This window comes from Physeter macrocephalus, chromosome 3 (assembly GCF_002837175.3).
Source record: "Physeter macrocephalus isolate SW-GA chromosome 3, ASM283717v5, whole genome shotgun sequence".
NCBI lineage: Eukaryota > Metazoa > Chordata > Mammalia > Artiodactyla > Physeteridae > Physeter > Physeter macrocephalus.
Window position 1 is genome coordinate 31,722,195 of NC_041216.1, and position 27,231 is coordinate 31,749,425.

Consider the following 27,231-nt stretch of genomic DNA (forward strand, 5'->3'; position numbering starts at 1 on the left):
GACCTTCTCCGTCCTGTGCTCTGCCCTACTCCCCAGGTCCGTGCTCCACCTCCCACACTCAGTGGTCCTGAAACCCTGCCGGGGCTTCTGGCTCGAATCAGAGGCCTCGCCCAACTCCCCGCTTAGCCAGGACCGCACAGCCCGCCACGACACCGGGTTCTGCTTTGGCCAAAGTCTGTCGTCTCCACAGCCCGCCCCAGGCGCAGGGAGGAGGCGCTGCCGGGGTTTCGGTCCAACCAGTGCTCTTGGACGACACCGCGAGCCCGGGCCCCATCCTTTCTGGCCCAGAGACCGGGATCCTGGCAGGACTCTGGACCCGTGAGTCCTGGGAAGAAGAGCAGGACACGCAGGTCGGGAGGGGCCAGGCGGGGCCTCTGGACGAAGCGCAGAGCCCAGCGCTGGGCCCACGGCGGAAGGGGGCCAGGTCGGGATGGTCCGGGGTGGGGGACCCGCGGCCCCGCCCCAGGCAGGCAACCAGGCGCAAAGTCCGTTAATCTTTTTATAAAACACAGAGCAGGGGCTTGCGAAGGCGGTCGCGGGCCGTGGCCGCCGAACGAGGCAGGGGTCGCGGGCTACACGAAGATCTGGATGCGGTCGCGGATGGGCTGGCGGCAGATGGGGCAGGCGCTGAGCGCAGCGCCGCAGGGCGCGCAGGCGCCGTGACCGCACTGGAACACGAGGCGGATGTGGCTGTCGATGCAGATGGGGCAGGTGATGCGCTCCTCCATCTGCCGATAGCGGCTCTGCAGCTCCTCCACCAGCTGCCGCGGTGGGCCGGGGGCGGGGGCGGCGCTGACCACCTCCGTGCCGTCTGCGGGAAGGGGTCCCGGTCAGAGGCAGGGGCTGTGGAGGCCCGGGGCTTGGGGGAGAGCCGCGGGTAGGAGCGTGAGCCACGACAGGGGGCGGAGCCGTGAACCGCGGGGCGAGCTGCAGCGGCCCACACCGGGGGGGCGGGGGGCGGGGGGGCGGCGCCGAGCCCCACCTGGGCGCAGCTTCTTGCCGATGACCGCCTGGCACCTGATGCACTTCTTCATCCTGCGGGCGCACTCTGCGGGGGAGCGCACGGCTGAGCGAGGCCCCCCAGCCCGGTCGCCGCACCCCCGCCCCGCCCCGCCCCTGCACTCACCCTCACACACCGTGCGGTGCTGGCAAGGCGAGAACAGCACCAACAGCGCCAGCTCCGAACACACCAGGCACTCGGCGGCCTCGGGCCCGGACGGCGCGGCGACGTGCAGGTTGGTCACAGTGTTGGGGGCACTGAGCGCCAGCCTCGGGCCCTGGGCCGCGCCCCCGCCAGCCTGCCGCTCCCTGCGTGGGCAGAGGGGGCTTGAAAGGGCCCAGGGCTGTGGGCGGCCCCGCCCCCGGCCCCGCCCGCCCCCTCACCGGAAGCGCTGGGCACAGCCCTGCAGGGCTTTGAGCAGGCGGCCCTCAGCTGCCAGGTCCATAGGGCTCCGGCCGCGGTGGTTGGCGTAGCTCAGGTCGGCGCCCTCCAGCGCCAAGAAACAGGCGACCGCCGCGCCCGCCGTCAGCTCCGCGCTGCCCGGAAGGCCCGAGGCCTGTAGCTGGGTGGCGGGACAGACAACGTGAGGGCGGGCGCCTGGGAACGCTGGCCTGGAGGGAGCCTGGCTGGCACCGGGCTTCAGAGGCCTGGGCCCCGCCCGGGACCCCCCGGAGCCACCGGAGGCAGGCGGGTAAAGGCCCCTGCCGGCAGAAGAACCGGGTCCTGACACACGACCCCCGCCCACATGGCACCCCGCCCCCTTTCCCAGGCTGGTCTGAAGCACAGAATCTCAGGAACACTGGCCACATGGAGGTGACTGGGGTCGCAGAAGACACCTCCTGCAAACCACTGCGTCCCGGGCTGTCCCCCCCGAGAGGGCCGGTCAGGGCTGTCCCCGAAGGTGGAGGTGGGCAGAGAACACAGGGGTCTGCAGCCAGGTGCCACGGCCCACGGCTCAAGCACCCAGAGTCACGCCTCCTCACCCTTGACAGCAGCTGCAAGGCCCCTGGGTCCCCCCCGGCCCCATCAGTTGCCAGGGGCAGCAGCTGGTGACGCTGCAGTGCCACATGCAGAGCTGTGTCCCCTTCCTCGTCCTCGGTGTTGACGCTGCAGCCAGCATCCACCAGCAGCGGCACCAGCCCCACGTGGGCCTGCTGCACAGCCAGGTGCAGCGGGGACTGGAGCTTACGGTTGCGAACATTCACATCACAATGGCCCTGGGGGGCGGGGGGGGGGCACAGGCTCAGCCCAGGGACCCCGGTGGGCCCTGACACCCCGGTCCCCGGGCCCGCCCAGGACCCTGCGTCCACACCTCTCGGATGAGAACCTGGGCCACCTCCCTGTGGTCGTTCAGGGCGGCCAGGTGCAGCGCTGTGAACCCATCCTCCTTCTTGGCGTCCACCAGCTGCCGGGCCCGAGCCAGAATCCTTCTGACGGCTCTGTGGGAGCAGGGAGACGCGTCTAGGGTCGGGGCGACCCCAGAGCGGCCCAGCAGCAGAGCAGGAGCTGGCTGCTGGCTATGCGTCCACCCCAAACTCACAGCGTGTGGCCTTTGAGGGCTGCGTGGTGCAGCAGGGTGAAGCCTTGGCTGTTGGTGGCAGTGACGTCGATGCCCGGCACCTCGGTGAGGACCTCCACGATGCCACTGGCGCCAGTGCCCGCCGAGATGGCACAGTGCAGGGGCGTGTCAGCATGGGCGTCCTGCCGGTGGTGGGCCAGTGATCACTTGGCCAGAAGGTCTTGGCCACTGCCTCCTTGACCCCAGGGATAGGGCCAGGGTACCCAGCACTCACGGGCAAGTTGACGTCACAGCCGCGCTCACAGAGGACCCTCACCACCTCCAGGAACCCCCTCTGCACGGCCACGTGCAGCGCCGAGCTCCGGGTGCTGTTAAGAGCGTTGGCCCCGCAACCTGAGCTCAGGAGCACCCGGGCGACCTCGGGCTGGTTCCTGGCGGGAGAGGAAGCAGGAGGGGCGCTGTGCCCACTGGCTGGACCTGCGGGCCCGGCCCCCCGCGCCCCGGCCAGGCCTCACCCCAGCGCCGCGTAGTGCAGCGCCGTGCTGCCCTCGTCGTCCGGCAGGTCCACGCCCGCCCGAGCCTGCAGCAGCAGCCGCGCCAGCTCCACCTGGCCTAGGTAGGCAGCCACCTGCAGGGCGGTCCTGCCATGGTTCTTGGTGTCCACCTGCCGGGGGAGCAGAGGGTTAGCCCCTGGCCCCGGCCCCTCCCGCTGGGGCTTGTGGGGCCGGGGCAGGGGTGGCGGGTGGCAGGGGCTGGTCTCAGGAGCTCGCCTGCTCCGGGTGCCGCCGCAGCAGGTCCAAAGCCCGGGCCACGTTGCCCAGGGCCACCTCCACCACCAGCCTCCCTGGGTGCTCCAGGTCACTCTTCTGGGCTCGAAGCTTGTCCAGGACAACACTCAGGGAGCCTGGGGAGGGCAGGGCCAAGGTTCGGTGGCGGCCAGGGCCGGCCCCGCCCCCCACCAGCCGCCCACACTGGATGCCCTCACTTTTGTTCTCCCGGGCGCGCTCGGCCACGTCCAGGTTGGCGTCCTCCTCAGGCCGGTAGGCCACCAGGCAGGAGGGGCTGAAGGTCCACAGCTTACCACTGACCAGCACACCCAGGTTCCCATCTCCGAAAACCTTCAGTACTCTCCCGATGTGGCCCAGAGCCTGGGTGGGGAGAGGGCGGGAGTCTCAGGTGGGCCTCCCAGGGGCGAGGGAGCTGGGGGTGGGGGGGTAGGGGTGAGGGACTCACGGGGGCCATGTCATCTGTCCACTCGCCATGCCCGGCCTGCAACCGCTTCACCGTGTCGAGGTCATCAATGACCCGCACAACCTCGCCCACCGAGCAGGAGTTGTGCTGAGTGACAGAGAAGCACGTGAGGGGCCCCTGGCAGGTGTGGCTGCCTGGGGTCGCAGAGCAGGAAGGCGCCCCCATCCAGCTCCACAGGACACGCTGGCCTGGACGGGACCCCAGCCCCTGCCCGAAAGCACAACCAGAGGGCCTGGCCCGATAAGGGCGACAGGTGACCAAGGCAGCCCTTGGTGGCCTAGCCTCAGAGCCATGCGGGTGACAGCCAGAGAGGCAGCGGACATCAGCATCCGGACGGGACAGAAGGCAGCTGGGGGGCTGCCAGGGTGGGCCTGTCCCTGCACTGACGGGGGAGCGGGCAGCACAGCCAAGACCGGACTAGCCTGGCTCGGGGGAGGGGGGCCCACAGGATGACCCGGGGGTCAGGGCTGCTCCTCCCCCACCCCCAAGACTTTCCTAGCGACTCCCTCCTCGCCCTTGCCCTCGTGGGTACAGACGGAGCTCACTCTACAAACCACCTGCCCTATGACCCCACCATCCCCCACCCTTGGAGGCGGATGTGCCCCCGCAGTCCCAGAGCTGAGGGCTGGCGCTGCCCCGGCCCAGGTGCCATCACTGGACACGCCGCTGCCTCGCGCCGCCTCGGCCCCTCATCCAAGGGCCCCTCATCCAAGTCGTCCCAGACGACTCTCCCCGGGCCCACCCCGCCCCGGCCCCGGCCAAGGTCCGCCCGTCCTCCCGAGGAAGTATGCCCAACCCGCCCCCTCCTGCCTGTGAGGCTGCAGAGGCCCCTCTGGCCCTCAGAACAGATGCTCGCGCCTGGCCTGCCGCCCCCGCTTCCAACAGCTCCCTGCGGCCCCCACCCCGTGCCTCACACCAGGGCCCCCTCTCCCTGGACCTAGTCCCCTCTGGACCACACCATGCCCTCCCCTCTTCCTTCAGGGCCCGAGGGAGGCACTCCCAGGGCCAAGCCAGCACGTTAAAGGGGGTACGGAAGTGAGCAGAGGGCCTCAGCCCGGCCCCCCATGCACCTTGGTGAGAGCCCCAGGGTGGAAGGTCCAGCGGGTCTTGTGGCTGAACTGCACACGCACGTCCCCACGGTCCGTGATGCGGTGTACGGTGCCCGTCTGTCCGATACACTGCGGCGGGTCACGCAGGCTGTGGCCAGGTGGAGCAGGAGGGCGGGGGTCCAGAGGGTGGGGGGGAGGGCACGGGGAGCTGGGCAGGTGGGGCGGCTCACCTTGGCCATCCGGGGGTTCCATCCGCCGTGGCCTTCCTGCATGTCCCTCAGGACATCCGCATCCAGCAGACACTTGACCTTGTCCCCGTGCTGGAAGGGCTGGCCATCAGCACTCACCCTGCGCTGCAACTCTGCGGGCTTGCCTGGGGTGAGGTGGCGGGCCCAGCTCACGCGGGTCCCTCCGCCCCCACCCCTCCCCTCCCCTCAGTGACTTCACAGGCCACCCCTGGCCCAGGGCTGCTCAGCCAGGACAGAGAGCAACTGGGTGGGTGTCAGTGGGGCCCGCCCGTACCGAGCCTTGGGAGATGCTCCCTGTAGTAGAAGCCACCGGCTGCCTCGCCCACACACTTGAGGTCCACCTTGCCCTTGTGGCCCACGCGGTACACGTTGGTGGTGCCGTCGGCCCACGTCACGCTGGCCACACTCCGGCCCGTCTCCACATCCCAGCCACGGATGTCCACCACTCGGCCTGGCTTCCCTTCCCCTCCTGGGAGACAGTGGCCCCACCAGCAGACTAAGCCTGTGCCACGAGGATGAGCCATAGCCAGTGGCAGCCCAGCCCCCACCTTCTCACCCTGGCCCCCCACTCACCATCCTGCGAACCCCACTCCCAGTCGGGGCCCCGAACCACCTTTGCTCCCTGGAAGATGCCCCTTAACGGGATCCTTGGGAGGCCCTGGCGGGGACTCAGCGTGACCCTACGAGAGAGAGAGTGGGTCCCAGGCCATGGGGGACAACCATGCAACGGAGCAGGCCCCCTGCTCTGCCAGCCTTGCTCCTCCACTCCCAGCTCCCACTCCCACCCCTGGAATCTAAAGGATGGGGCTCCACCAGCTCCCAGGCCCAGCTCTCCCTCCCCCCGGAGCAGCTGGCCCCACAGGTCAGTGCCCTCCACACTCTGGGCCTAGAGTGGGGCTGCGGCCCAGGTCCCTCCAGGAGACCTTTCTTCTTTCTTTTTTTTTTTTTCAATTTGGCCGCGCCATGCAGCTTGTGGGATCTTAGTTCCCCCAACCAGGGACTGAACCTGTACCCTCGGCAGTGAGAGTGCAGAGTCCTAACCACCGGACTGCCAGGGAAGTCCCTGGGGGACCTTTCACGATGTCAGGCGAGAAGGGCGCCCCAGGCCCACCCTCACCACACACCCTCTACGTGCGGTCACACCAGACCTGCTGCCTCACATTAGAGCTGACCCCAGAGCTCAGCACATGGCCTGGCCCAGGGGAGCTCAGCACGTGGGAAGCAGAGGAACGAGCAAGATAGGCTTGGCCAGAGGCGCCCAGACAGCTGATCTTGGCTCCCACACTGGCCAGGGGCGGCTGGGCCGTGGAGCACACCCCTCCCCTCCGTGCGTGGGGGGTGTCAAGGAGGCGAGGGCGACAGTGCAGGGAACAGGGGTGCACCTCTGGGCACCCACCCAGCTCAGTGGACTCCTCCCCAGCCTGGTCCCCCCGCCCCCGACCACGGCAAAGGAGCCTGCCAGCCAGGCCAACAGCACCTCCACAGGTGCGGACACCGGCAGCACGCCCCAGGCAGGCCACCCTCAGCGCCCCGGCCACGGCGGCACCGGGGGACCACTGGGGAGCCTGGCTCTAGGAGGGGACCGGGACAGCGGAGAAGGCCCCATCCACAGCACCCACCTCCGCAGGACACGGTTGCCTTCCGCAGGGGGTAGGGACTGGTGTCAACGCCCAGGCCCCCCGGCGTGACCACGACCCTGGCCACTCCTCCAGGAAATGGCTCAGGAAGGACTCGACCTGTACCCTGGGGAGTGGCCAGCAGGAGGCAGCTCCAGTCCTCCGGGACCAAGGCTGCTCAGGTGCCAGAGGTGCGCTTGCAAGGCCCTGGGGCCCTGGACGTGAGCGGGAAGGACGCAGGGCCGCCGGGGCCCCCTCGGGTCCGCGCCCACACCGGGGCGGAAGGGGAACTCACGGGCGCGAGTGGGCCGTCTCGTAGCGCTCGAAGGCGTGGGCCAGGTCGTGCTTGTTGTGCATGTAGCACTGCGTGCAGAGATCGTAGTCGAAGCAGACGCGGCACTTCCAGCGCATGCCCCGCAGCCCGTGCTTCTTGCAGCAGTCGCAGATTATGTTGGGGTGGCGGACGCCTGTGGGCGGGCAGCGTCAGGGGGCGCCGCGCGGCCCCGCCCCTCTGCCCGGCCCCGCCCCCTCCAGCCCCGCCCCCGGGGCCGCGCACCGATCTGGGCGTTGTCGTAGAGCAGCAGGTCATGTGCGCCCTGGTAGCCCGCGCGGTAGTTGGTGCGGGTGCCGTGGTCCCACTGCACGACCACCGTGCGGTCGGGGGTCGAAGGGCTGCCGTGGCGGCCGAGCTCCACCACCGTGCCCACGCCGCCCTCGCCGCCGTCCTGCTGGCCCCACTTCCAGTCCACGCCGCGCACCACGCGCATGCCCACCTGCACGCCCGCCTGGGGGTCTGGCTCCATGGTGGGAGACCTGCGGGCAGAGGGCACCCTCAGGCCACATCGAGACATCGAGAAGGCCACACAGGCTTGCACCAGTTCTGAGAGGGCTGCCAGGGAGAGATGGATGGGAACGGGGGTGGGGTGGAACACGGGGAATGCCCTGGGGCTGGAGGGGGGCCTGTGCAGTAGAGACCAAAGGGGGCCCACGTGGCCACCCGCCAGCAGCACGGGAGACCAGCTGCAAAAGCAGAGTTGGGCCCGTCCTGGAGGGAGGGTGGGACACCTCTTTGGAGAGGGCCTGCCAGCCGCAGTGGGGAGCTGTAGCAGAAGTGTGGGGGCCAACCTGGTGACAGGACTGCAGGTCCCCAGGGAACCAGGGGACAAGGCCCATCTGGGAGGAGGGTCTGCCCGCATTAGCAGATCTGGTTCTGGGTGGCTGGCATACAGGGGGCCACCAAGATTGCACACATCAACATGAAAGGTAAGACAATAAAACTTTCCGAAGAAAGCAGACTTTCTTTGTGTAGCCAAATGAGAAGCTGGACGGCACTTAAGCCTGGAGAAGCAGCAACACATACGCCACAAAGACCCTGTACCTGGAGTGTGGAAGGAGGGCGTGCAGATCTCATGCACAAAGCAGACAACCCAAGAGAGAACAGGAAAACGCTGGAACAGGTGCCCCCGGCAGCTAACACACACAGGGTCTGATGCCGCCCACAGCCCAGTGGGCAGTGCTGCGTGGTCCTTCTCCAGAGAAGCGTGGCCCAGCCACCCCAGGCAGGCCCTGACGGAGGTGGCGTTGTTCACAGCAGCGCCCGCCCTGAGTGCTCAAGGGTGAACTGGGTCGTGACACGTGATTTACCTCCAAGGGAGCACAAACCGCTGCACTACACACAGCAAAGCTCACAAACGCATGTTCAAGGAAAGAAGCCACGTGCCTGATTCCACCAATAGAAAGTTCACAAAAGGGACAGACAAATCCAGGGTACTAGAGTCAGGGAGACAGCGGCAGAGGCGGTCACGGGGGGCTTGGACCGGGGGGGAACATGCTACTTCCTGATCTCGGTGCCAATTATACACGTGTCCACTTTGCTAACTTGGATCACTTATGACCTGGGCCTCCCTGTATATGTGATTCCTCAATACATTTTTTTTACGACATGAATGGATTTGGACAACACCTAAGATGTTAAATCAACAGGACTTGATGCGGGAGAGGGCTCAGGGCTCCAGGACTGGAGGGGGCAGTCGCCGCTCCATCTCTGGAGACTGAGCCTCAGCAGTGGAGCGGGCTCTCAGGTAGCATCGGGACCCCGAGGCTGGGGAGACGCTAGCCTGGGGCACCCAGCAGTCTCACTGCAGAGCTCCTGGAATGCCACAGGGAGACCCTGAGGCTGGCTGGGGTGCAGCTGGCTCCTGTTAGCACCCAGTGGCCCAGTGAAGCCACAGGCCGCCAGGCCAGCCCAGAGCTTAGCCAGCAACAAGGAAAACCACACGTCACCCCTCCCCCTGGAGCCCCCCCCCAGCCCCAAACTCAGAATCCCAGGCCTGAGCCCACAGGTCATCTGACGGCCGCCCTGTGTCCAGCCCCACCTTGAGGTCTGCGCCAGCACAGCGTGTACAGGGGAGGGGCGCTGCCCAACAGGGCGAGGCTCCTGGTCCATGCCCAGCCTAGGGTCCAAGTGAAGGACCCTCAGATTCTCAGCAGCTTGAACTGCTCAGCCAGCTCAGCTCCTGCAAGGCCCTCCGCCTCCCGGGCAGGCGCTTGGGACCACTCCTGCCTCACCCCTCCCAAGACCGCCAGGGCTTCCAGACGCAGGTGGATGATCTAGAAGGACGTGCCTTCCCGACCCGGTGGCCAATCTCCTCAGGGAAACCACTCGCTGCTCGTTCACCTGGCCGGCTGCCCCCCCAGGGGCCACGCCGCCTCCGTCTCCTGCCGCCCTCCAGCCACCCTCCCTTCTGTGGTCTCTGGCCCCTGCGAAGATGGGGCACCAGGGCTTCTCCGCCCTTCCTGCCACAGCAAGAAGGCCACACGAGAATGCCTGTGGCTCTTCACTGCCAGCGAGCCCCAGACGAGGGCTGAGGGCCTCTGGGCCGCCACCTCGCAGGGCGGGCCGTTCACGTGTGGCCTCGGCCTCCTGCTTGGTGTCTCTCCGTCAGCAGCCACCACACGTGTCTGACTCAGGCAGAGCAGCACAGCCTGAGCCAGTGGCCCAGTGGCTTAGCAGTGGCACTGCCCCTTAGAGCACAGGCCCTGTCACGCCAGGCTGCCAACCTCAGCCAGATCGCACACGCCCTCCTCCCCGCCGGGAGCCTCCAGAATAGGTCGTGGCCCGTGGGCTGTGTTGAGCTGCCTCTCACCCTTCCCAGGCGCTCCTGTTGAGCCACTCAGACTGGACCTCGTTCCAGGCAGCTACACACCCAAACAAGTGTGGGGAGACAGGCCCAACGAGAGACCCCTGCTAGCAAGGGGCACGCCATCTGCACGGCCAGAAACTGGCCCTACGCTGAGATAAAGGGGCAGGAAAGGACGCCAGTCCCATGAGCCAGCACTGTAGTCCTTCTGCAGCCACAGTGGCACGCCCTCTGCCTGTGAGCCCAGCCCCTCAGCCTGCCTGGCCAGCTGTCACACCCACCCTCCTGGCGGCCTACAGACCCACTGGCCACGGGCTGCAGAACCATCTCCACCAAGACAGGGGGCAGGGAGTGAACACCCTGAGCAGAATAGCAAGTGTGCCCAGTGCCTGGCTCTGCCCTCAGGGGAATGAGCAGAGAATGAACAGGGGGTGGAGGATGCCCGGCAGGGCCTGTGGGAAAGCAGGACCAAGTCCCAGCCAGCAGCGGCTCCACCAGGGCACCCGGAAGTCCAGCCTGTCACGGGGAGCCCCTCTGACCAGCACAAGCTGCCTTCACACCCCTATTTTGAGCCAGACAGTTGTCCAGTGCTGGCCAGCAGCCTCCCTGCTCCCCGAGGATGTCCCTCCCGGGAGCCCACTGGCCCACAGGGGACAGAGCCAAATGGACACGCTGAGTCTCGGGGTTCCTCCCACGCAGACCAGTGGCCCTTAAGGAGGACAGTGAGAAGAGAGCGGCATCCCGCCTTGCGGCACCCACAGCCTGGGGAGCCTCTCTTCACCTCCCCTCCACACTCCATCCCTGGGGGGCCCGGGGCTGGCCCTCGGCTGCAGCACCCGCGCCCAGCCTGGCATCACCCGACCTGGGGCCTGAGCAGGGCCCCCAGAGACGCCTCCCTGCGTGCCCTCCTGGCTCCCGGACCTCAGCGCGTGGGCACAGCATCGTAGGACCCTTGTGAAGCAGGCCAGGTGGCTTTCCAGGCCTCTCTGCCACTTTCCTCCCCCCACGTGCCTGGTCTTTGTCGCTGTTGTCACCAGGACCCAGCAGATGGCCGTTCGTGCTCCATGTGACCTCAGGGCCCCAGCCTGCCCAGTGTCAGAGGTCACTACCTCACCTCGGAAGGTGCTACCCAGGTGTGAGGGGAGGGGGTGGCCAGCGGGGAATGGACCGGGGTCAGCAGCAGGGGGGCAGCGAAGAAACCCTGAGGGGCTAGGGAGGAAGGGCAGCGCCGTTTCAGTGCGAAATTCACCCAAAGAGTTCTTCCTCTGCCAGAAATGCCGTACTCTAACGTCGTCCTCAGAGCTCACAGCCCACCCCTGGCTGGCACTGGCACCCCGCGAGGCCGTCACTATGAGGGTTTACGATGACCCTGAAGCGCTCCAGGTGCGAGCAGTCGGCGCTTACCTTACAGCACGCGCCAGCCTCTCGTCAGCATCCCGGACGCTTAGCTGCTCTTTCCCGGGTCACAGGTTTGCTCAGACACCAAGATTTCCTGTTGGAAACTAGAAGCGATTGCCGACGCAGAACACAGCAAACCAAACAGGTAGCCAGCCAGCAAGTCTGGGGAAACATGGTTTTTAAAAGGCAGTTTTACACTTTTAGCATTTGTCATCTCAACCAAACAGGTGGACACCTGGATCTGCTCTGCTGGTGTACTAGTTTCTCTTTTCACAAGAAACTTCCAGCTCTTGGAATGCAGAACTATTTCTAAAGCACACGTTGGGACAGTATAGAAATAAGGTGTTTGCCCTATTTGGACAATTTCATTGAAAAAACTTCAACAATCTGCAAAGATGAAATCCCATTTAGCTAGAAAGTTGGCAAACTGCCTTTATTGAGAAGAATAAAGTTGCGTGCTGACTGCTTGCGACCATAGGCTGCCACTCCTTCCCTGGCACCTCTGGCTAGGCTGATGATGCTGTTTAAATCCACACCATGTGTGGCACAGTCAACTGGCAAGACTTGGTGAATCACAGTCTCCGGTCATGCGGCAGCTCTGGCTAAGGCAGAGGTGGCCATCCTGGGTGCCCAGGGAGTCTGGCCCCTCAGAGACCAGGTGAAGCCCTGAGACCCGACTTGGCCAAGTTCAAACACACCACCTGGGGGAAGGCCCGAAGGAAGTAGAGGGAGGTCATCACCCAAATCTTGGCCACCCAGATGGAAGCCCTCAGGCACCCTGCAGACTGCGGTGTCACGACACAGCCACTGCACAGGGCCAATCCTGGGCGGGGGCACAACCTTCAGATACTTGTTGCACCTGCAGCAACAGGCCAGAGCGAGAAGGCAAGACGAGGGCACCTGCCAGGAAGGACCAGTTTTGCCAGGGCTCCCACTCTCACGCTGCCTCATCCCCAGCCCCGCTGGGCCCCCCAAGACCCTGTCTGGCCCCTTTGCTTATTGCCTCTATTGGTTCTGAGCTCAGAGGGAGAGGCAGGATTATTTACCACCCCACAACCCCAGACACGCTCAAAAACAAGCAAAGCCCCTCTAACACAGCATCAGACAGAATCCGAGCCCCTCAAGAGCTCACCTGTCTAGCTGTTCCGAGGCCCCCCGCCCGCCCAGAGACTGGTGGGCTGCAGCCCTGATGTCTGGAGACCTGCGGACTGGCCTCGAGCCTTGCTGAGCTTCAGCGCAAGCCCTGTGCCATCCGACCCTGCGGCGGCGGGGAGATGCCAAGACGCAAAATCTACACGCCCGCCGTCTACAGGCTCATTCCCGGGCCCACGACCCCACAGCTGCCCCAGGGGCCTGGCTCCTGCCCTGCAGGGCTCCCTGAGGTCTGGGGTCGCCTGGGATGGGGTCGGAGGGCTGGCGAACGGCAAGGCCCCGCACTAAGCCTTGGACTCGAGCAGCTGGCCTGCGGGGGGGCGGGGCTGGACAGGCTGGGCCGGGCGCCCGCCCCGAAACTGACCCCCCCTCACTCCCTGGGGTCCGCCCCGCCCCTGTCATTCGTCACCTTCCTCGGGAAGCCGCCCCGGGCCCCCGCCGCTGCCAGTCCCCGGCCCAGGTGCCCTTGTCTACCCCTCCACTTGCCCCGAAGTTTGCGTCCCGCCTGCTTCGCGCGGGGGCTCCGGGGGCCTGAGGAGATCCGAGTCTGTCAGCCCGCCGACTGCGGCCTCAGTGTGTGCGGCGGCCGGCCCGCGAGGTAGGCTGCTCAGAGCCAGCCAACCAGCCAGGCCGCCCCGCCTCGCCGCGCAGCACCAGAACCCAACCGCCAAGGCCGCCCGAAGCCCCCGGCGCTCGGGGCTCTGGGGCCGCCGCGAGGCCTGCCGGGACTTGCAGTCCGCAGCCCGCTGAGACCGTGGCCCGGGGGCGGGCCCGAACCACAACTCCCAGGAGGCCCGGCAGCGCCGTGACGTAACGGGGGTGGGGGCGTGAGCTATGGCTCCAGTCCCGCCCCGATTGGGAGGTGGGGGCCTCCAGCTCTGCTTTCCCGGGAAGGGTTCGGGTCGGCTGTGCGTCGCCTGACTGGGGATGGGCTCGCGTCTGACAGCGTGTGCGCAAGTAGTCAGAGGGATGCGGACTGCAGGCTGTGGCGACTCTAGGGCCTCTCACCACCTGGGGCCGCGGACCGGAGGGCGCCGGTACACTGCCACCCCGAGCCGCCCGGGCTACCGAAGACTGCGCACGCCCGGGCCCGCGATGCGCGAACCAGGCGGCCTTGCCTCCGCTGCGGAGCGGCGGGGCCTGAGGCGGAAGTGCGTCACCCTTGCCCTACCCTACGTGGCGCCGCTGGGTTCGGAGACGCGTTCGGTTGCCGTGGAGACCCGCTAGGCCGGGCCTCCAGGGCGTAGAAATGAGAAGTTGTCACAGCCAACTCCTTTTGACTTGACTTATTTTAAAATCAAAGTCATATAATTCAAAAAGACACATGCACCCCAATGTTCATTGCAGCACTATTTACAATAGCCAGGTCATGGAAGCAACATAAATGCCCATGGACAGACGAATGGATAAAGAAGATGTGGCACATATATACAATGGAATATTACTCAGCCATAAAAAGGAGTGAGGTTGGGTCATTTGTAGGGACGTGGATGGATCTAGACACTGTCATACAGAGTGAAGTAAGTCCGAAAGAGAAAAACAAATATTGTATACGGGGGTGGTGGTGTGATGAGTTGGGAGATTGGGATTGACATGTAGACACTAATATGTATAAAATGGATAACTAATAAGAACCTGCTGTATAAAAAAATAAAATTAAATTTTAAAAAATTTAAAAATATAAAATCAAAGTCACGCCAGTGCATGGTTTTTTATTCACGCAGAGCTGAAGACGTAGTGAACAACAGTGGTCCCGTGCCAGTCTCCCCAGAGGCAAATACTTCCAACCCTTGTAGCTTTTCCTCTGGCAGAAACCTCCACGTTTCTCAACCAGCGACTGATAGTTTTTGATGTATTAAATATAGACATTTCTATGGACTTCCCGAAGTAAGGGAGGAAGCAGGCTCTCCAAGCAACTCCCCGCCCGCCCCACCCCCACATTTTCACGACTGTTCACGGTGACGGTGTAAAACCACGCCTCCATCTTGTACCACCTTTTTTTCCCTTCATACTTAACTAGTATTTCTCTTGTGCCTAGATTTTTACGTGGCTAGTTTTCTTTGCCACTTGCTTATCAGTAACATTTTCCAAAGGTTCAAACACCTTAGAGCTGTTTAATTCTTGGAGGCCCCTCTCCCAGAGCCCCCTGGCCCGTGTTCCCTCCAGACTGATGGCTTTCTCAACCCACCGCACAGCTCTGCTGTCTTGACCTTTCCTCTGCTGTCATCCCTGTGACTTGTTGCCTTTTTCCTGTGTTGGTTCCCTGTTTCCTGGAACCCCTTTGTGGTTTACTCTCTTATTTTGCTGAAGTCAGTCCACTAGTAGCTTCCTGGGAAGGGTGTGTGTCTGAGATGTGTTTATTCTACTCTCGTCTCTAATGGTAGGATATATATAGAATTCTAGATTGGAAATACTTTTCCTTCAAAACTTTTCAATTCATAGTTTTTAGCTCCCAGCTTCCAGGGCTGCTGTTAAAAAGTCCAAAGCCGTTCTGATTCCTGTCCATTTGTGTGTGATCTGTTTGTTCTCTCTGAAAGCTTTTAGGATCTTCTCTTTATCCTTGGTGTTTTCAACTGACACAACAATATACCTTGATGTGGGCCTTGCTCATTGGACTGTGCACACAGTGGTTCTCTCCATCCTACAGGCTCACGTCCTTAGTTTTGGAACTTTGTAAAGAACAAGACTCTTCCATATTCTGTGTTATCTCTTGATGAAATTCCTATTACTCACATTCTGATTGGACCTCTAATTTTCTTTTCTCACCTAGTGTTTACCTCTTTTTCTGGTAGATATTCTTAAATTTACCTTCCATCCCTTCTTTTCGTTAGTTAAGCTCTTTGATATTGTTATTTATAATAAGAAATAGACCTATGGTCTTTGTCCCTAGCTTCTGGCACAGAGCTCCTAAAACCCTTGAATTTGCTAAGTCAGAAGAGTCATAAAGGAGACGAAAGAGGGAGGAGATATGGGGATATATGTACACATATAGCTGATTCACTTTGTTATACAGCAAAAACAAACACACCATTGTAAAGCATTATACCCGAATAAAGATGTTTAAAAAAAAAGAGAGACATGGGACACAGTCGTAAGTAGATCACTTTCACTGAATTTCCTTGTCCAAGATTCACTTAGGAAGGCAAAGTGTGTTATTTTGAGGGGCATTTGAAGACAATGGTAACTTTAACATTACCACGGGACACTATGTGTGTAAATACTACAAATAATAATTCTGTCTATTAAAGTAAAAAAAAAGTCATAAACGTGCATTTTGATATTCATATCAAGACTCTTTCAATCACACTTGAGTTTATGTTAACAAGGTGGTCTTTGGAAAGCTCCTAGGAGTGGGGGCGGGTTGCCAGGGGAACCAACCAAGTGATTAGAGGGTTGGGACTCAACTTCACCCTCTGACCTCTGGGGAGGGGGGAGGGGCTGGATATTGAGCTCAATCACCACTGGCCAATAATTTAACCAGTCATGCCCATAAAAACCCAAAAGGATGGGGTTGGGAGCGCTTCTGGGTTGATGAACATGCAGGAAGAGTGTTGTGCCTCGAGAGAGCATGGAAGCTCCATGCCCTTTGCCACACACCTTGCCCTACACACCTCTTTCATCTGGTCATCCGTGAGTTATATCCTTTTATAATAAAGTGGTGAACTACTAAGTAAACTGTTTTCCTGTGTTCTGCGTGCTGTTCTAGCAAATCCATCAAACCTGAGGAGGGGGCTGTAGGAAGCTCCGATATATAGTCTGTGGGTTGGGAACACAGGTGACAACCTGGACTGTCGTTTACCAAAGAGATGAATGAATTCATCCATACAGAGCAAAATCCTTGATCTGATAGAAACAAGAGAAGCAGGCAGTGATGAGGTTAAAGGAAAGAACCCTAAATGAAACAACATCAGCTTTAGAACCAGAAAAAAGAAGAGCATAAAGAAAAAGAAACAGGGATTACCTGGTGGCGCAGTGATTGAGAATCCGCCTGCCAATGCAGGGGACACGGCTCGAGCCCTGGTCCGGGAAGCTCCCACATGCCGCGGAGCAATTAAGCCCGTGCACCACAACTACTGAGACTGCGCTCCAGAGCCCGCAAGCCACAACTACTGAGCCCACGTGCCACAACTACTGAAGCCCGCGCACCTAGAGCCCGTGCTCCGCAACAAGAGAGAAGCCACCACAGTGAGAAGCCCGCACACTGCAACAAAGAGTAGCCCCCTCTCGCTGCAACTAGGGAAAGCCCATGTGCAGCAACGAAGACCCAACGCAGCCAAAAATAAATAAATAAATGAATAAATTTAAAGAAAAGAAAGAGAGAAAAAGAAACAGACAAGGAGTAGGTGAGGCAGTCCTGGGGCGGTGGTTCCCGCCTGACTAGCTGGGCACCCCCAGTTCTGCGCGCGGTTCTAATGCCGGCAGCCGCCACACTGTGTCATCTCCTCAGAGGAAGATGAGGCAGAATAGGAGATCCCCAAGCACTAAAGCTGGACACAGTAGGAGGAGAAGTTACTCTCACAGAATGAAAATCCAGAGTGATGCCGAAAGCTCGGCCTCCGTGCATCGGTGCCAAATGGAATCTCGGAGACAGAGTTTCGGGTGAAGTAGAAAAAGAATAGCTTTATTGCTTTGCCAGGCACAGGGGGACACTTGCCTTGAAAAACTATGTGTCCCTACCTGGGAGGATTTGATGAGGAGGTACTCATCAAAACTCAATACTTCAAGGGAGGGGCTGCTGACAAGATCAGGGTGTGTGCAAGACTTGTACTCCCGTAATCTCATCTCAGGTGGTCGGTCTCCGAATCTTGATGAGCTTCTCTGGTCCCTGGAATCTCGCCTCAGGTGGTTTCTTGGTCGCCCCTCCCTTGATTAGCAACTGTTCGAATCCACCCTCTGGAACCCAGGGAAGGTCATGGACTGGAGTCTTGCCTACAAGAAACGGGACAAAAAAAGGCTTCTGTGCCCTGGAGCCTACAGGGACCCCCCCGCCCCCGCTCCCGGTTTCAAAAGCAGATTGCCTACTTTTTTACATTTTCAAAAATTGAAGTGTAGTTGATTTCCAATGTTTTGTTAATTTCTGCTGTACAGCAAAGTGATTCAGTTTTATATCTATATATGCATTCTTTTTTCAATATTCTTTTCCATTATGGTTTATCACAGGATAGTGAATAAAGTTCCCTGTGCTCTACAGTAGGACCTTGTGGTTTATCCACCCCGTATATAATAGGTTTCATCTGCTAATCCCAACCTCCCACTCCACTCCACCTCTCCCCCAACCCCCTCCCCTTTGGCAACCACAGGTCTGTTCTCTGTGTTTGTGGGTCTGTTTCTTTTTTTTCTTTTCTTTTCTTTTCTTTTTTTTTTTTTTTTTTGTGGTACACGGGCCTCTCACTGTTGTGGCCTCTCCCTTTGCGGAGCACAGGCTCCGGACGCACAGGCTCAGCGGCCATGGCTCACGGGCCCAGCTGCTCCCCGGCATGTGGGATCTTCCCGGACCGGGGCATGAACCGGTGTCCCCTGCATCGTCAGGCGGATTCTCAACCACTGCGCCACTAGGGAAGCCCTGTGGGTCTGTTCCTGTTTCATAGATAAGTTCATTTGTGCCATATTTTAGAATCCACATATAAGTGATATCATATGGTATTTGTTTTTCCTCTGACTTGCTTTGCTTAGTATGATAATCTCTAGGTCTATCCATGTTGCCGCAAACGGCATTATTTCATTCTTTTTTGTGGTTGAGTAATATTCCGTTGTACATATGTACCATGTCTTCTTTATCCATTCATTTGTTGATGGACATTAGGCTGTTTTCGTGTCTCGGCTATTGTGAATAGTGCTGCTATGAACATAGGGGTGCATGTATGTTTTTGGATTAGAGTTTTCTTTGGATAGATGTCCAGGAGTGGGATTGTTGGTAGCTCTATTTTTAGTTTTCTGAGGAACCTCCATACTGTTTTCCACAGTGGTCGCACCAACTTACATTCCCAGCAACAGCGTCAGAGGGTCCCTTTCCTCCACACCCTCTCCAACATTTATTATTTGTACAGTGAGAGCAAGCTGTCTAGAGCAAGAGCCAGAGGTTTGAGGAGGTCTAAGGGAAGCGGCCTTGAAAGAGAAAAAGCAGGAAATCACAGGTTTCCCTGAGGCACACGGAGTGGGACAGATGCTGGAGGGACAAATGGACCAGTGGTCCAGCGCAGAAGGAGTCCGGATGGGAGCGAATTGACGAGCTGTGTGGAAACCTTGATGGGCTCAGTCCACGATGACCAACCCTCCCCATGGAAAATGCTGAGAAATGACGTGGTGAGAATGCCATGATGTTTACAAAATCCCATGAGCTTTAAGGGCTTGTCTCATTATAGAGGCACATTGTGACTATGTAGGTAAAACCATATTTTTAAAAAATCTGTAAGTAGGTGTACTTTTTCCAAATGCTGCTCCAAGTTACTTAATAGGATTTCTTTGTATTACTTTCTATTTTTTTTTCCAGAAAAATAGTGCATGACAAGACGGTAAACATGCCATTCTCTTTCAGCTGTAATGCTCTTAAAATTATTCTCGAATATACTGTGATGTCAATAAAGCCTTGTAGTTCATTTGGTTTTAAAAAATTGAGTTAAATTGTAAGTAGGACACGGGTCAGTGTCCACAAAGACGTGGAGAATTGCTGGGTTATTTACCTTTCTGAGTTCATGTTGTTTTTTTTCTGATTCTCCTCATAGATAGTACTCTTTCCTAAGTGCAGCTTTTTTTCTCATTTTAGTTCAATTACAGATTTCTAAAGGCCTGTCTTCTGCTTTCTGCACTGACCCCTTTCATCCAGGTCCCTCTCCTCTGTCTGAGCTGGTCTCCCCACTCCGCGCTGTCTCTGGAGCCTTCGTCAGTGGGCCGCTGCCCCGGCTGGGATCCAGCTCAACTGAGAGTGTCGGGACACCTCCAAATAAAAGTGGCTTGAAAAGGCAGAGGACGGGGGACTTCCCTGGTGGTGCAGTGGATAAGACTCCATACCCCCAATGCAGGGGGCCTGGGTTCGAGCCCTGAAGAGGGAACTAGATCCCAAATGCATGCCAACTAAGAGTTCTCACGCCGCAACTAAGGAGCCCGCCTGCTGAAACTAAGACCTGGTGCAACCAAATAAATAAATAAATATTTTTTAGGAAAGGGCAGAGGGCGGTTCCCCCTTTAGTAGAGGTGGTCTAGGGCTGGGTGTGGGGTCCCCAGCACCCGGGGACCCCGCCTTACTCTCCCTGGCAGCTCCGGCTTCCTCGACGGGGGCTCCTGCCCAGGCTCAGGTCCCACCTGTGAGCCGGGAGGGGACGGCGGGAGGGCCGCCCTGCCGGCTGGCGTCCCCTTGGCCAGAACTTGTTGGTCCAGCTGCTGGGGAGGACCCAGGTCAGCCCGAGGTGGGGTTACTCAGCGATCAGGGGGAGCTGGCGTCTCTGCCCTCGGAAGCTGGGGGAAGCGCTGTGTACCTGGGCTGGGCTCATCACCCTGGACCCCTCCAGAGGCCTCCCAGGGGAGCTGGAGAATCCTCCACCTTCCAGAGCTGACCATTTTTTCTGTTTCTTCTGGGACTGTTCCGTTTCTCCCCTTGAGTGAAGCCTGGGCCTCTTCCTTCCAGAAACAGAAGTGGGGGAGGGGGGGGCGGACCCTGCCTACCAGGGAGGGGCAGGCACCCTGGAGTGTGAGGCACCAGCTGTGACCTGCTCAGGCCATGGTCCCCAGATGAGGGCACTGCTCTCTGTCCTAAGCCTTGTGGGGCTCCCCGGCTAACCCGCCCATCTTCTCTCCTGATCCTCTCTCAGGGGCCCCTGCGTGTCCACCCTCGGGTCAGAGAGAAACCCAGCTACTGAGATCTCTGCTCCCCCAGCAGCCAGAGACACAGCCCTGATGACGTTTACTACTGTGCACGATACATAACACAGCATATGTGAGAGACACCACATGTAATAAACAATTACACAACATAGTATAACACCTGTTGTTACTTTAAAAAATATATGTATTTATTTATTTATTTAGGCTGCACCAGGTCTTAGTTGCAGCATGTACGATCTTTTAGTTGCGGCATGCGGACTCCTTAGTCGTGGCATGAGAACTCTTAGTTGCGGCACGCATGCGGAATCTAGTTCCCCGACCAGGGATCGAACCTGGGCCCCCTGCATTGGGAGTCTTACCCACTGGACTGCCAGGGAAGTCTCCTAACAACTGTTGTTACTTTAACATAAAAAATGAGAAACAGGACTTTTTGAAACTATATGTTCTTCTGTGTTATTTACTTTTCTGTTACATAAATGCTATTTTTAAACAAAATAACAATGACTAACATGGTATTAGTAATAACAGTAGGACTAATTAAACAAACAATACGTGTGCTAAACATATAACAATATTTTTATGATGTTTCTTTTTGTTTTGTGATACAGTGATTTATCTTGTCTCTTAACTTTTTATATCAAAAATAATAATATTTTGTACTCTTAATATACATAAATGTAAGACTTTTACAAAAGAGGACATAAATAAAATAGGGACAGAGAGAAACGTGTCATTGTGATTTTTATTAAACAGATGTTTATAGATTTAATAAAAATCACAATGACACGTTTCTCTCTGTCCCATGATATAGTATTTTTGCTTTCTCTGTCACTTTCCAATAATTTTCCAACTTTTCTGAACAGCCAGTGGCCTTTCAGATGTCCTTTCCTTGTTCTTTGTAGTAAAACTTAAAACATGAATACAGACAGGTAAACTATACTTTCACCACTTCTATTCTACATTGTACTGGAAATTCTAGCCAAAGCAGTTAGAAAAAAAAGAAAGAAAGAAAGGGCATCTAAATTGGAAAGGCAGAAGTAAAACTACCCGTATTCACAGGTGACTTGATCTTCTATATAGAAAATTCCTAAATAATTCTCCCATAATGACCACAGCTAATAAGCATATTTAACAAATTGCAGGATACAAGATCAACACAGAAAAATTGGTTATAGGGGCTTCCCTCGTGGTGCAGTGGTTAAGAATCCACCTGCCAATGCAGGGGACACGGGCTCGAGCCCTGATCCGGGAAGATCCCACATGCCGCGGAGCAACTAAGCCTGTGCGCCACAACTACTGAGCCTGCGCTCTAGAGCCCACAAGCCACAACTACTGAAGCCCGTGCGCCTAGAGCTCGTGCTCCGCAACAAAAGACGCCACCACAACGAGAAGCCCACGCACCACACCGAAGAGTAGCCCCCGCTCACCGCAACTAGAGAAAGCCCGCACGCAGCAATGAAGACCCAACGCAGACAGAAATTAAATAAATAAATAAATACTATTTTAAAAATTGGTTATATTTCTACACACTAGCAATGAACAATCTGAAAAGGAAATTAAGAACACAATTCCATTTACAATAGTATCCAAAAAAAAAAATACCTAAGAACAAATTTTACCAAAGAGATGAAAGACCAAAAACTACACATTACTGCTGAAATAAATTAAAGAAGACCTAAATAAATGGAAAGACATCCATCCACCAATCTTGGATTGAAAGACTTAATATTGGTAAGGAGGCAGTACTACCCAAAGCTGTCTATGGATTCAAGGGAATCCCTATTAAGATTCCCTCATCCTTTTTTGCAGAAATGGAAAAGTTGATCCTAAAATTCACATGTAATCTCAAGGGGCTCTGAATAGCCAAAACAATATTGAAAAAGAAAAAAGTTGGAAGACATACTTCCTGATCTCAAAACTTAAAAAGTTACCATGATCAAAACATTGTGGGACTTCCCTGGTGGCGCAGTGGTTAAGAATCCACCTGCCAATGCAGGGGACATGGGTTCAAGCCCTGGTCCAGGAAGATCTCACATGCCGCGGAGCAACTAAGCCCGTGTACCACAACTACTGAGCCCGCGAGCCACAACTATTGAGCCCGCGTGCCTAGAGCCCGTGCTCCACAACAAGAGAAGCCACCATAACAAGAAGCCCATGCACAGCAATGAAGAGCAGCCCCCGCTCACTGAAACTAGAGAAAGCCCGCACGCAGCAACCAAGACCCAACACAGCCAAAAATAAAAAATAAATTAAAAATAAAAAGAGAGAGAGGAAAACAAACAAACAAAAGTGTGGTTACAGCATAGAACAGACATAGAGATCAATGGGGTAGGACCAAGAGTCTGGAAAAAAATCCATATATCTATGGCAAATTGGTTTTCAACAAGGGTGCCAGGACCATTCAATGGGGAAACAACTTCCTCTTCAGCAAAATGGGTAGCCACATGCAAAAGAATGAAGTTGGATCTCCACCTCACACCACCTACAAAATTAAAAGAGATCAATGGCCTAAATGTAAGACCTAACACTATAGAACTCTTTAGAAGAAAATACAGGGTAAGTCTTCACGATCTTGAATTTTTTTCTATCATTTTTTAAAACTTTCTGTTTTTTTCAGAATAACTATTTTATTTATATTAAAAATACTAAATGCAGGGACTTTCCTGGTAGCACAGTGGTTAAGAATCCCCCTGCCAATGCAGGGGACACAGGTTCAAGCCCTGGTCCGGGAAGATCCCACATGCCGCGGAGCAACTAAGCCCGTGCGCCACAACTACCGAGCCTGCGCTCTAGAGCCTGCGAGCCACAACTAGTGAAGCCCGCGTGCCACAACTACTGAAGCCCGTGCTCCTAGAGACAATGCTCTGCAACAAGAGAAGCCACCGCAATGAGAAGCCCGCGCACCGCAACGAAGAGTAGCCCCCGCCCGCTGCAACTAGAGAAAGCCCGCGCGCAGCAACGAAGACCCAACGCAGCCAAAAAAAAAATTAAAATTAATTTTTTAAAAAAACCTTAAAAGAACTACTAAATGCAGACATGTACATATTCTGAGTGTGTGACTTTTTTTTTAATTGGAGTATAATTGCTTTACAATGTTGTGTTAGTGTCTGCTGTAGAACAAAGTGAATCAGCTATATGTATACATATAGCCCCTCCCTCTTGAGCCTCCTTCCCACCCCAAAAGTTTTTATTTTATATTGGAGTATAGTTGATTAACAATGTTGTGTTAGTTTCATGTGTACAGCAAAGTGATTCAGTTATACATATACATGTATATTCTTTTTCAAATTCTTCTCCCATTTAGGTTGTTATATACTATTGAGGAGAATTCCCTGTGCTCTACAGTAGGTCCATGTTGGTTATCCATTTTAAATATAGCAGTGCGTAGATATGACCTTGAATTTGACAATGGATTCTCAAATATGATACCAAAAGAATGATCAATAAAAGAAAAAAATTGGTAAATTGGACTTCATCAAAATTAAAAGCTTTTGTGCATTTGGAAATTCCCTGGTGGTCCAGTGGTTAGGACTCCAAGCTTCCACTGCAGGGGTCTTGGGTTCGATCCCTGGTCAGGGAACTAAAATCCCACATGCTGGGCAGTGACGCCAAAAAAATTAATTAAATTTAATTTTAAAAAAAAGCTTTTGTGCATTAAAGGATATTTTCCAAAAAGTGAAGAGACAACCCACAGAATGGGCGGAAATATGTACAAATCATATATCTGATAAAGGTCTACTAATCAGAATATATACAGAACTCTTACCTAACAGAAAGACAAACAACCTAACTAAAAAATGAACAGAGGACTAGACTGGGTGAATAGACATTTTTCCAAAGAACACATACAGATGGCCAACAACACATGAAACGATGCTCAACATCATTAGTGATTACAGAAATGCAAATCAAAACCACAGCGAGGCACCAGTTCACACCTACTAGGATAACTATACAGTACTTTTTAAGAACTAATAATAAAGTATTGGTGAGGATTTGCAGAAATTGGTACCCTCATCCATTGCTGGTGGGAATGTAACATGGTGCAGTTGATGTGGCAAACAGTTTGGCTCTTCCTCAAATAGTTAAACATAGAATGACCAGCAATTCCACTCTTAGGGAAATACTCAATTGAAAACAGGCCCTCAAACAAATACTTGTGCACACATGTTCGCGGCAGCACTACTCACGAGAGCCAAAAGGTGGAAGCAACCCAAATGCCCATCAGCGGATGAAGGATAATCAAAGTGTGGTCCATCGATCCAGTGGAGTATTATTCAGCCACGTAGGGATGCAGCCCTGACACAGGCCACACCAAGAAGGAAACTCTAACACATTAGTCTGAGTGAAAGAGCCAGACACAAAATATTACATATTGATGATTCCATTTATGTGAAATGAAATATCTAGGACAGATAAATCCAGGGGCCTAGAGGGAGAGCAACTGGAAACTGCTAATGGGCGTGGGCTCTCCTTTGGGGGAGATGACATTTGTGAACTAGTTAACTGGCGCTGTTGGACATCATTGTGAATGTGCGAAACACCACTGAATCATACACATTAAAATGGTTAATTTTGGGCTTCCCTGGTGGCGCGGTGGTTGAGAGTCCGCCTGCCGATGCAGGGGATGTGGGTTCGTGCCGCGGTCCGGGAAGATCCCACATGCCGCGGAGCGGCCGGGCCCGTGAGCCATGGCCGCTGAGCCTGCGCGTCCGGAGCCTGCGCTCCGCAACGGGAGAGGCCACAGCAGTGAGTGGCCCGCGTACCGAAAAAAAAAAAAAAGGTTAATTTTATGTCCTGTGAATTTCACCTAAATTAACAATAAATAATGGAGGCTTTTTTAAAATAAATTTATTCATTTTATTTTTGGCCGCGTTGGGTCTTCATTGCTGTGCGCGGGCTTTCTCTAGTTGCGGCGAGCGGGGGCTACTCTTCGTTGCGGTGCGTGGGCTTCTCATTGAGGTGGCTTCTCTTGTTGCGGAGCACGGGCTCTAGGCGCACGGGCTTCAGTAGCTGTGGCACGTGGGCTCAGTAGTTGTGGCTCGCGGGCTCTAGAGCACAGGCTCAGTAGTTGTGGCACACGGGCTTAGTTGCTCCGCGGCATGTGGGATCTTCCCGGACCAGGGCTCGAACCCGTGTCCCCTGCATTGGCAGGTGGATTCTTAACCACTGCGCTACCAGGCAAGCCCCAATGGAGGTATGTTAAAAGGACACAGGGGCTGATTGAAATAGTTCCCAAAGGCCGAGCTTGGACAATTTGAGCAAGAAAATAAATAATGATAATATAGGACTATAACTCATAGAATAAGTTAAATATCTAAGATTCTATACTGATATAAATAATTGAATAAATAAGTAAATGGGGGGAAGGCACAGCTCTTTCTTAACTGAAAAACTCTTAACTAATAAATATGGAAGGAATGAGAGAAATTGAAAACACCATTAGACAAACACACCACAGTGATCATTGTAGGCAAGACCCATGGGTTGATGCTGAAACTAGTGTTGAGGGCGTGTGATGAGAAAGAGGATGTTTTCAGAATCTCTAAGTCTCTCCCCACTAGATATTTATTGATCACTAAGAGAAAAACAGTGACTTTACCATGGAGAAATCCACCTTATCCTGGTATCAAGGTTAACGTCACTGGCCATGAGGCAGACGGATGCCGCGTTGTCCCCGTTACGATGCCGGAGGACACATCGCTTCTTGCCAAAATGTATGGCCTCATTCTAATCCAGAGAAAACATCAGACATGTCCAAATTAAGGGGCATTCAACAAAAGAGCTGACCGGTGCCCCGTAAAAGTGTCAAGGTCACAGTAAACAGGCAAACACTGAAGACCCAGCACTGACAGAAGTGGACAAAGGAGCCATGACAACCAAACACAACATGGGTCCGGGGGCAAAGGCATAGTGGGAAAGTGGCCAACATCTGAATAAGTCCTGTAGTTACTAGTGTTGTGTCAAAGGTAGCTGCCTGCTTTTCAGAATTGTTCTAAGGCTGTGTTAGTTGTGAACATTAGGAGGACCTGGATGGAGGGTATATGGGAACTCTCTGTACTAATTTTTCAACTTTTCTGAAATCCTAAAGTATTTCCAAATAAAAAGTTGCACACACACAATGGGATATCACTACCCACTCACTAGCTTTAAAAAGACCGAAAACACCTAGTGTTGGCCAGGATGTGGAGCAACTAGAGGTTTCACACCTTGCTGGTAGAAATATAATATATATAAACTATAAAACAGCCACTGAGGAAAATGATCTGGCAGACGTGACAGTGTCAATCATATTCCTTACATCATGTCCCCTAAATTCCACCGCACCCAAGTCTTCACCTAAGATAAAGATACAGAGCCACACTAACCTGAACATGCACGCTGGTAGCAAGCAGCTCATCCAAGATTGGCCAACCCTGCCAGGCGTGCAGCAGCAGGGGGTGACTCAAGCTGTGCGCTGGGATGCCGCCTGGTGATACAAGGCAGTGAACAGCTGAAGGGTCTGGACATCCTTACGCTGAGTGAACAAGCCCGACACAGAGGAGGATGGACAGTGCGATTCCATTCACATGAAGTCCAAGAACAGGCAAGGCTCCAGTGAGTGGAGTGGGCAGGGAGGGCTTGCCAGGGCTTTGTGGGAGGTGGGTGGTGCAGCTGCCCATTTGTCGAGATTCATCCAACTGTACTTTAAAAATGGAGGCACTTTACTTAAAAAACCATACCTCAATAACATTTCTCTTAAGGTAGATAAAGTTCATACATTAAAAGAGCAAGAACAGGGCTTCCCTGGTGGTCCAGTGGTTAAGACTCTGAGCTTCCTCTGCAGGGGGCATGGGTTCGATCACTGGACTGGGAACTAAGATCCTGCAGGCATGCCAAACGGTGTGGCCAAAAAGAAAAAAGAAAAAATTAACACAACATTGTCAATAAACTGTACTTGAATAAAATAAATTTAAAAAACAAGCAAGGGGCTTCCCTGGGGCCGCAGTGGTTGAGAGTCCGCCTGCCGATGCAGGGGACACGGGTTCGTGCCCCGGTCC

The 27,231-nt window shown here is 55.8% G+C and overlaps 1 protein-coding gene across 10 annotated transcripts; it reads right to left on the bottom strand.

Annotated features, from left to right (window-relative positions):
- Positions 1–485: 485 nt before the first annotated feature.
- On the bottom strand, positions 486–12,849 carry MIB2 (MIB E3 ubiquitin protein ligase 2). 10 transcript variants are annotated; one of them, XM_028487957.2, is made up of 20 exons: positions 12,783–12,849; positions 11,228–11,383; positions 7,240–7,496; positions 6,979–7,150; positions 5,641–5,747; positions 5,342–5,536; positions 5,050–5,192; positions 4,841–4,936; positions 3,753–3,857; positions 3,505–3,667; positions 3,290–3,423; positions 3,035–3,183; positions 2,794–2,950; positions 2,541–2,701; positions 2,313–2,439; positions 1,984–2,217; positions 1,384–1,562; positions 1,127–1,308; positions 983–1,048; positions 486–811 (listed from the first exon to the last, which is right to left on the bottom strand). In XM_028487957.2, the coding sequence occupies exons 3-20, from the start codon at positions 7,484–7,486 to the stop codon at positions 573–575; spliced, it is 2,856 nt and encodes a 951-aa protein (XP_028343758.1). In that variant the 5' UTR covers positions 7,487–7,496; positions 11,228–11,383; positions 12,783–12,849; the 3' UTR covers positions 486–572. The 10 variants fall into 10 exon arrangements, with proteins under 10 accessions (XP_028343758.1, XP_023981230.1, XP_054939796.1 ...); XM_024125462.3 differs by having other exon boundaries at positions 4,841–4,948; XM_055083821.1 differs by having other exon boundaries at positions 5,342–5,569.
- Between the last annotated feature and the right edge of the window lie 14,382 nt (positions 12,850–27,231).

What these genes read in the sequence shown, in the direction of transcription:
- MIB2 (XM_028487951.2), bottom strand. Translation starts at nt 7,486, where the DNA reads ATGGAGCCAGACCCCCAGGCGGGCGTGCAGGTGGGCATGCGCGTGGTG. An exon ending in CCTTGCAGCTGCTGTCAAGG is followed by an intron (nt 1,563 to 1,983) that starts GTGAGGAGGCGT and finishes CCCGCCACCCAG; the next exon opens with CTACAGGCCTCGGGCCTTCC. An exon ending in GCACCGCACGGTGTGTGAGG is followed by an intron (nt 1,049 to 1,126) that starts GTGAGTGCAGGG and finishes GCTCCCCCGCAG; the next exon opens with AGTGCGCCCGCAGGATGAAG.